This window comes from Impatiens glandulifera, chromosome 1, assembly GCF_907164915.1.
Source record: "Impatiens glandulifera chromosome 1, dImpGla2.1, whole genome shotgun sequence".
Classification (NCBI taxonomy): Eukaryota; Viridiplantae; Streptophyta; class Magnoliopsida; order Ericales; family Balsaminaceae; genus Impatiens; species Impatiens glandulifera.
The window spans coordinates 59,618,629-59,628,195 of NC_061862.1; the positions used below are offsets into that span (position 1 = coordinate 59,618,629).

Sequence of the window (9,567 nt, forward strand, 5' to 3'; positions counted from 1 at the left end):
GGTCATCTTCACTTCGGGGTTAAACGAGCTGGTGAAAAAGGAGATGGTTTTGGACTGCCTAATATTATATTTGAAAAGAGTTTTTGTGAAGAATGTGTGATCGGGAAGCAAACGAGGACTTATTTCTCAAGCAGTTTTGAATACCAAGCAAAGGAGCAACTCAGACTGGTCCATACTGATTTATGTGGGCCGATAACTCCATAATCATTTAGTGTTAAGAAATAATTCTTCTCTTTAATTGATGATTTTTCTAGGAAGACATGGGTTTATTTTCTAAATGAAAAGTCATAAGTGTTTAAAACCTTCAAGAAATTCAAAGTGATGGTGAAGAAAGAAACAAGCAAAGTCATCAAAAAACCTTCGATCTGATAGAGGAGGTGAGTTCACTTCTGTTGAGTTCAACAAATACTATGAGGAACATGGGATCAAACATTTCTTACTACTTCATATTCTTCACAGTAAAATGGTGTAGCATAATAAAAGAACTGAACTATTCTCGATATGGTTCTATCTATGTTGAAAGGAAATAATATGCCGAAAAGGTTTTGGGCAAAGGTAGTGTAGTGCATAGTCTATGTGCAAAATAGATGTCCACATGCAAAAGCTAGGAGAGAAGACACCTCATGAGATTTGGAGTGGTATGAAGTCGAGTGTCTTTCATCTCAAGATGTTCAGGAGCGTGGCCTATGGGCAAGTACCAAGTTAACACTGGACAAAAGTAGAAGATCAGAGCAAGAAGTACATATTTATCGGGTATGATGAAAAATCTAAGGCATATAAATTGTTTGATCCGGTTAACAAGAAATTGGTCGTGAGTCGAGATGTTCATGTGGAGGAATCAATGGCATGGAACTAGAATAACCCGATTGAGGAAGAAACAAGTTCCAACATTGTTATGCCCCCGATATCAACAACTACCGAGCTTTCATAAGATGAATATGAGACTCATCATCCCAAAATGAGAAGTATGTGGGAGATATATTACAATACAAATGAAGTCCATGTTGTATGTCTCTTGCCCGACTTAGAAGATTTGAATTTTGAGGAAGTTGTACAAGACGAGAAATGGAGATCAACTATGGATGAAGAAATTGGGGAAATTGAACGCAACAAAACTTGAGAGCTGACCGACCTTCTTGAAGGAGCTCGACCAATTAGAGTAAAATGAATGTACCAAAAAAAGATGAATGTTGAGGGAAAGATTGAGCGTTATATGGCTGAACTTGTAGTGAAGGGCTATAGACAAAAGGAGGGAATCGATTATAATGAAATCTTTGCTCCTATCACGAGAATGAAGTCAATTCGACTTTTGATCTCGTTAATTGCTCAGAACCAATGGCCAATTCTACAGATGGATGTGAAGTGAGCTTTTTAAATGGAGTGCTAAAGGAGGCGGTGTATGTCGAGAAACCACTTGGGTATATGAAGAGAGGGGATGTGAAGAATGTGTTGAGATTGAGAAAAGCCATTTACGGGCTAAAGTACGCTCATTGTGCCTGGAATGATAGAATTGACGAGTATTTTAAGAAAAATGGGTACGAGCAATGTCTGTATGATCATGTCTTATACAAAAAGAAATTAGAAAATGATATGATGATAGTCACTCTCTATGTCAACGACCTCATATTCACTAGAAGCAACGCAAAACTGATTAAGGAGTTCAAGGAGTTATGAAGAAAGAGTCAAGATGACATACTTAGGTCTGATGAAATATTTTTTGGCCAAGAAGTGAAGCAGTCAGAGGAATGGATTTTTATATCCCAAGAGAGGTATGTGCTTGAAATTTTAAAGAAGTTTAAAATGGAGGACTGCAACCCGGTTTCTACTCTAATGGAACTAGGCACTAAACTATCAAAGTTTGATGGAGAAAACAAATTGATGTTGGGACATATCGAAGCTTAATCGAATGTATAAGGTATCTTACAAGAACAATGTTGAGTGTTGGGATATCAAGAAGATTCATGGAGATCCAAGTTATACACATTTAAAGGTCTTGAAGAGAATTCTAAGATATGTTCGAGGAACCCTTTCACTTGGTCTTTTTTATTCAAAATCAGATGACTACCGATCAGTGGGTTACTCGGATAGTGATTGGTGTTGTGATGTTGATGACCGGAAAAGTACTTCAGGTTATGTATTCCTACTAGGGAATACAAATTTTACTTGGTTATCAAAGAAGCAGCCTATTGTAACTCTATCGACCTGCGAGGTAGAGTATGTGGTGGCCACTTGGAGTGTGTGTCATGTAGTCTGACTTTCAAATCTACTAAGGCATTTGGGAGTGATTCGAGATGAATGGATTGTGATCTGAGTTGATAACAAGCCGACGATCAAGTTGGAAAAGAACTCGGTTAATCACAGAAGAAGCAAGCACATCGACGTCCGATTTTATTTCATCCGAGAACAAGTCAGAGAAGGAAAGGTTGAGCTGGAGCATGTTGAAATTTGAGCTCAAATCACTAATATATTCACAAGGCCACTACCGACCACATTGCTGGAGAGTTGTAAAAGGTTGATTGGAACGAGAGATAGGAAGAGTATTTAAGTTTAAGGGGGAATATATATATATATATATATATATATATATATATATATAATGATGCTTAAAGTCAACAAAGCACCACATTAATCCACGTCATCATCAGGTATAATTCATGTCATTGGGATTTTCTCTATCATATCTCATACTATCTCTTTCTTAATTAAATTTTGTTTTCCTTTACCATATATATATATTTTTTTCTTTTCAAATTATTTTCTCTCTCATTAATTATATATATATATATATATATAATCATATAAAAATATTTATATATTTTTTATCAATAATTTATATATATATTAAAGGTAGTTACCTTTTATATATATATATATACTTTATCTTTTAACATACATTTTTTCTATATACTAGCATGATTTTTGTGCGATGCAAACAGACAAATATATAAAAAAAATCAAAATTTATGTATAAAAAAAATTGAATCACACTATATAATATATTAACGATTACTATATTCAATAGTTTACAAATATTTAATCAAATACAATAAACATAAATTTTCACTTTAATTAAATTTTGTTATATAAAAATTGACACATTTAAGTTTTATTTTTTATTTACATCTTACACGTGAATTAAAAAAATTAATAATCATTTAAATTTTATTACATAAATTTTACTATTAAATTGTGTTTGACATTAATTTTATATGATCATAATTGTTTATTGAAACCATAAATATTCATGAGTATGATTGTAATTGTATGATTGAAATTGTTTTGATTAAACCTCCTTCGGACATGAGTTGATTGAGTTCATTAAATATTAAATAATATCACATTTTAAACGTAAATAAAATAAATTTTCAATAAACTTTAGACACTATATATATTAAATATATAAGTTTGAGAAATTTTAATATTGTGTATATATTCTTTCACATTTCCATTTTTATTAATATTTTGTGAAGTTATCTAATCTCAAATTTATTATAATTTTTCTTTATAGAAACTTTTTTTTAAATACAACTAAAATAAAATAATACAAATATGGTCATTTATTCAAAATTTAGTTTTTTAGTTCTATTAATTTAATTTAAATTTTCCTTTTTCTTAACGTGAATTATCACACTATCTTAAATTTGCGAAAATAATATTTGAGGAAAATATGTTTGTATTTTTTTCTCTTTTGTACACAATTATTTCAGTTTCTACTATATCCTCTCAAAAATTTTGAAAACAGTTTATTATATATTAAAAGTTAAAATATTAATTAAAATATATGTGAAATGTCTATTAAAAAAATAATATTAAACCATCTTTTTTATGTCAACACCATAAAACTCTTGTTTCAAAACTATATATATATATTTATATTAAGTGTTATTATATATATAATTTTATTTTGATTAAACAATAATATTAATTATTATTTTTATTAAAAAAATAATAATTCAATTTTATAATATTTTTTATAAAAATTATATATTTATAATAATATTATATATTAAATTTATAAAAAATTATCAATTATTTAAAACATATCAAAATATATAGTTAAATATCTTTTGTATTATTTATATATACATAATCTATTTATTATATTTTGTATTATATATATAAATAATGAAAATATTAATATTATTCATTAAAATATAGTTTTATTTATAGTTTTATTATAAAATATCTAAGTTATAAAAAAAGTAATAATAAAAAAAATTAAAAAATTTTAAATCCTTGGAGATAGAGAATTATCGGATTTCTCTTGATTTCAAATCCTGTCTTCTTTTCCTTTCCATTTTTCTTCAAATCAAGATCATATTTTTTCCTCTAGGTCTCTCTTACGTTGTCGTCGTCCTTCCTCGTCGCGTCATCGTCGCCCACCTCCTCTTTTCGTGCTACTTATATCTAAGGAGAAATTAAAGTCAATTTAAGAAAGACCTAGATCTAAAGAGAAAGGATAGACGAATTTGATGAAAAATTCATATAAAATGTGTAAAAATAAAAATAAAAATATTTTCTTTTCTAAATCTACGTAGAAAGAGAATACTCGTCTTTCTCTTAAATGATTATATAAATAATTATATAAATAATTCAAATATTTTAAAAATAATTATAATTATTTTTATATAAATGTAATTTCTCTATAAAAAAATTATAATTTTAGTTTAAATTTTAAATACATAAAATATTATTTATTTTTTTAGTTATATATTTCTTATAATAAAATTAATATATATTTTTAAATATTCTTATAAGGTTTATCATTAACTTTACCTTTTTGAATTAAATTTTATATTTATTCTTAATTTTTTAAATAAGCTATTAAATTTAGTACTAAATTATTTTCATTAAATTTAAATTTTTATTAAATTTATTAATATTTTATTTTTTATTTAATCAAATATTATTTAAAATTTATTTTTTAATAATTTTTTTTAATAAAATTTAAATTTGAATTTAAATTATTAAAAACTTATTTTGCGTTAGATTTAATATGTTTTTCTATTTATTCAAATATAATTAAAATTTAAGATACATAAAATTGAAATCATAATTATTATTTATTTTATATAAATATAATTTCTCTATAATAAAATATATTTTAATTTAATTTTTAAATACATAAAAAGAATTTTTTGTTTTGTTTTTTACTATTAAGTTCTTATCATATTGATAATTAATTTTAAGTTTTGAATTATATTTATATTAATCATTAATTCATAAAAATAACTTTATATTTTACATTAAATATTAAATTTAATTTTGAATTAAAATATGTTTTATTATATTTTTATAATTTTAACATAATTATTTTTTCTATAAATATAATTTATTTATAACAAATATTATTATTTTTTTAATTATATATTTCTTATATTCAGAATATATATTTTTTAATATTATTTATAACTAATTTATACTATGAATTAAAGCGTATTAACATTAAATTTGTATTAAAATTATATTTTTTTCTATTTAATCAAATTTAATTTAAATTTTACATTGAAATTATTTTTATTAAATTTAAATTTGTATTAAATTTATTAAAATTGTATACATATTCTATATCATCAAATATAATTTAAATTTTGCATTTTAAACTATTTTTATTAAATTTAAATTTGTATTAAAATATGAATTTTTTTATTTAATAAAATAAAATATATATTAAAATAAAACAATTTCTTTAAATATTATTATGTTTAATTATTTTTTATATATAATAATAATTTCTTCATAACAAAATATAATTTTAGATTAAATTTTAAATACATAAAATAATATTTATTTTTTTACATAAAATACTAAAATTTTGAATCTGGAAACGATGTAATATAGTAGCTCGATATGGTTAAGGGACAACTTAGGCTTCAAAAATAGTTGTCTTCAAGCTCTAAGTAAAGAGTGATCTCTTTGCCTGCAAACTTTCCGGTTCCGCTCTTGGATATCTCGGTCAACATCGTCGTGGACACAAAGTTAATCGTCTTCAATGTAGTAGAACCTTGTTATTCATAGTCATTCCGTCATATTCAAGGACCAGTATGGATTCAAGGTAATTTCATTATCTAATTCAAATTCTACCGACTATTTGTGGTTATATCATATGTTTCTTAACATGACATATTGATGTTGTAAAGGTTCTCAATTCTCAAAGTTGTGGATGTCGAACTATCATAGTGATGGTGTATTGCCTATGGCTTTCAAAAGAATCCTAAATGACAAAATGAATTTTTTTACCGAAATGTGTTATTTCCTTATTTTACCTTTTCATTCGACCACTACTATAAATTATGAGTAACCTTATCTTGTTTAGAGAATACAAAATATTTATTTCTCTTATTTATTTATATATATATTGTTGTTAATGTCATCACATATGGATCATAATAGACAAAAAAATATTTTAAAATTCATGTCATATATTCTCTTATGATATTTATAGGTAAATAATGATGGGATAAGAAAAATATTTTTTGATGCTGCTGCAATGAAGTTAATGATGTGGTATGCAATTTATTGATAATTAAAATTTTCTTCATTTCAACTTTCTGATTCTGAAATTTGATTTCATCTATAGCCTAGACGAATCCCAAGTCAATGATTCAAGACATATGAATTGGTTGAAGAATGTATTATATATGGTGTAAAGAAGATGATTGTAGATTTTATTCCACTCCTTCTTGGGAAAGCTGAAGGTATAAATAATTATATTATATTTTTAGATGAAACTCAATTTTTGTGTTTCTTGAATCTTAATCCCTGTTTACATTGATAAGTGTGACTTTGTCTTTTGTGTTTTTTCTTGTTTTGTAATTGGCCTTATTTCGGTGATGCTGAAGGAATCGATATTTTCCAGGAATTTGAAGACCTTGGATTGACGAAAGGAGCTGTCGATATTTGTCAAGAATTTGGTTTCACCTCTCTAGTCTGAATTCCAAAATGAATTTATTTAGGTATAATTATAATTCTTTCCTCTTTCTTTCTTAATCTATTATATATAATTGTTTGAATAACATTATACGCACATCTATTTTTATTACAGTATATTATTCATCGTACAAATCGACCTTGATGAGTTCAAGTAAGTTTTCTTTTCTTAATTACATTTATATTATCTTATTAATATTTCTATATAAGGTGAATGATACATTTTTAGATGCGTGATAGATTTATTTTGATGTAGGATAGATTATACAAATAACAAGAATTCCAACTTTTTAAGTTGGTAAAAAAAAAAACCATAAAATTTGTTAAATTAAAATTTAATTTTCACAATAAACTTATAAAATTATATTATTCATTTTTATTTTCTATAAAAACGTTTTTCTAAAATAAAATATGATTTCAATTTCAATTTTGCTTTAATTTTGTTAAATTATATTTATTTACATCTTCATTCTTTGTTTTAAAAATATATAATTTAAATTTTAAAATATATAAAATTTTATTTTATTATATTTATTTAATTTTTATATTAAAAGTATTTTTAAAATTTATATAATCTAAACTTTTTAAAAAAAATTATCACTTTTTTTTATCAAATATAATTCAAATATTTTAAAAATAATTAAAATTATTTTTATATAAATTTAATTTCTCTATAAAAAATTATAATTTTAGTTTAAATTTTAAATACATAATATATTATTTATTTTTTTTACTTATATATCATTAAATTTATCTTTTTAGTTAAATTTTATATTCATTGTTAATTTTTTAAATAAGCTATTATATTTAGTACTAAATTATTTTCATTAAATTTAAATCAAAATTATTACTTTAAATTTTATTATTTTTAACATATTTATTATTTATTTTATATAAATATAATTTCTCTATAACAAAATATATTTTAATTTAACTTTAAAATATATTATTTATTTTGTTTAAATATACTTATAATATTTATAATTAATTTTAAGTTTTGAATTAAACTTATAATAATCATTAATTCATAAAAACAAATATATTTTGAATTAAATATTAAATTTAATTTTTAATTAAAAAACTCTTATTTAATTTTTATTATTTTAACATAATAATTTTTTATATAAATATAATTTATCTATAAAATATATTATTTAGTTTTTTAATTATATATAGAATATATATTTTTTAATATTCTTTATAACTAATTTTAAACTATGTATTAAAGTCGTATTTATATTAAAATTGTATTTTTTCTATTTATTCAAATATAATTTAAATTTTACATTCAACTTATTTTTGTTAAATTAAAATTTGTATTGAATTTATATTTTTTATTTAATAAAATAAATTTTTTATTTAAATAAAATAATTCCTTTAATAATTTTTAATATATAATAATAAGTTCTTCATAAAAAAATATAATTTTAGATTAAATTTTAAATACATAAAATAATATTTATTTTTTACATATAATATTTAAAATTTGGAATCTAACTGGAAACGAAGTAATATAGTAGCTCGATATGGTTAAGGGACAACTTAGGCTTCAAAAAATAGTTGTCGTCAAGCTCTCATAAAGAGTGATCTCTTAGCATGCAACATTTCCGGTTCCGCGCGTGGATATCGCGGTCAACATCGTGGCGAACACAAAGTTAATCGTCTTCAATGTAGTAGAACCTTGTTATTCATATTCATTCCGTCATATTAAAGGACCAGTCTGGATCCAAAGTAATTTCATTCTCTCTTTCAAATTCTACTGACTATTTTTAGTTATATCATATGTTTCTTAACCTAACATTAATTTTTTTTTAAAGGTTCTCAATTCTTAAAGACGTGGATGTCGAACTATCATGGTGATGGAGTATTGACTATGGCTTTCAAAAGAATCATAAACGACAAAATAAAAAAAATTATCGAAGGTGTTATTTCTTTATTTTACCTTTCATTCGACCATTACTATAAATTATAAGTAACTTTATCTTGTTTAAAGAATACAAAATATTTGTTTCTCTTTATATATATATATATTTTGTTAATATCATCGCATATAGATGATAGTACACAAACAAATATCTTACAATTCATGTCATATATCCTCTTATGATATTTGTAGGTAATAATGATGGGATAGGAAGAACATCACTTGATGTCGATGCAATGAACGTTGCTACTGCGGTATGCAATTTATTGATAATTAAAATTTTCTTCACTGATTTCAACTTTCTGATTTTGAATTTTGATTTCATCTATAGCATGGAGGAATTCCAAACCAATGATTCAAGATTTATGAATTGGTTGAAGAATGTATTATATATGGTGTAAAGAGGATGATTGTAGATTTTATTCCACTATTTCTTGAGAAAGCTGAAGGTATAAATGATTATAGTATATTTTTAGATGAAACTCCATTTCTGTGATACTTGAATCTTAAACCCCTGTTTTTATTGATAAGTGTGACTTTGTCTTTTGTGTTTTTTCTTGTTTTGTAATTGACCTTATTTCGGGGATGCTGAAAGAATCGATATTTTTCGGGAATTTGAAGACCTTGGATCGACGGAAGGAGTTGTCGATATTTGTCAAGAATTTGGTTTCACCTCTCTAGTCTGAATTCCAAAATGAATTTATTTAGGTATA

At 23.8% G+C, this 9,567-nt stretch overlaps 1 protein-coding gene across 1 annotated transcript; it reads left to right on the forward strand.

Annotated features, from left to right (window-relative positions):
- Nucleotides 1-1,906: 1,906 nt before the first annotated feature.
- Nucleotides 1,907-9,209, forward strand: LOC124929207 (secreted RxLR effector protein 161-like). Its single transcript, XM_047469510.1, has 3 exons — nt 1,907-2,234; nt 9,047-9,108; nt 9,186-9,209. Exons 1-3 carry the CDS (start codon nt 1,907-1,909, stop codon nt 9,207-9,209), a joined length of 414 nt encoding a protein of 137 aa, XP_047325466.1.
- The last annotated feature ends 358 nt before the right edge of the window (nt 9,210-9,567 follow it).

Bases quoted from the DNA above. Each gene is read 5' to 3' on its own strand.
- LOC124929207 (XM_047469510.1), top strand. From the start codon at position 1,907: ATGTATAAGGTATCTTACAAGAACAATGTTGAGTGTTGGGATATCAAG. The intron at 2,235-9,046 runs GTGTGTGTCATG...TGATATTTGTAG, and splicing joins GTATGTGGTGGCCACTTGGA to GTAATAATGATGGGATAGGA. The intron at 9,109-9,185 runs GTATGCAATTTA...TTTCATCTATAG, and splicing joins CAATGAACGTTGCTACTGCG to CATGGAGGAATTCCAAACCA.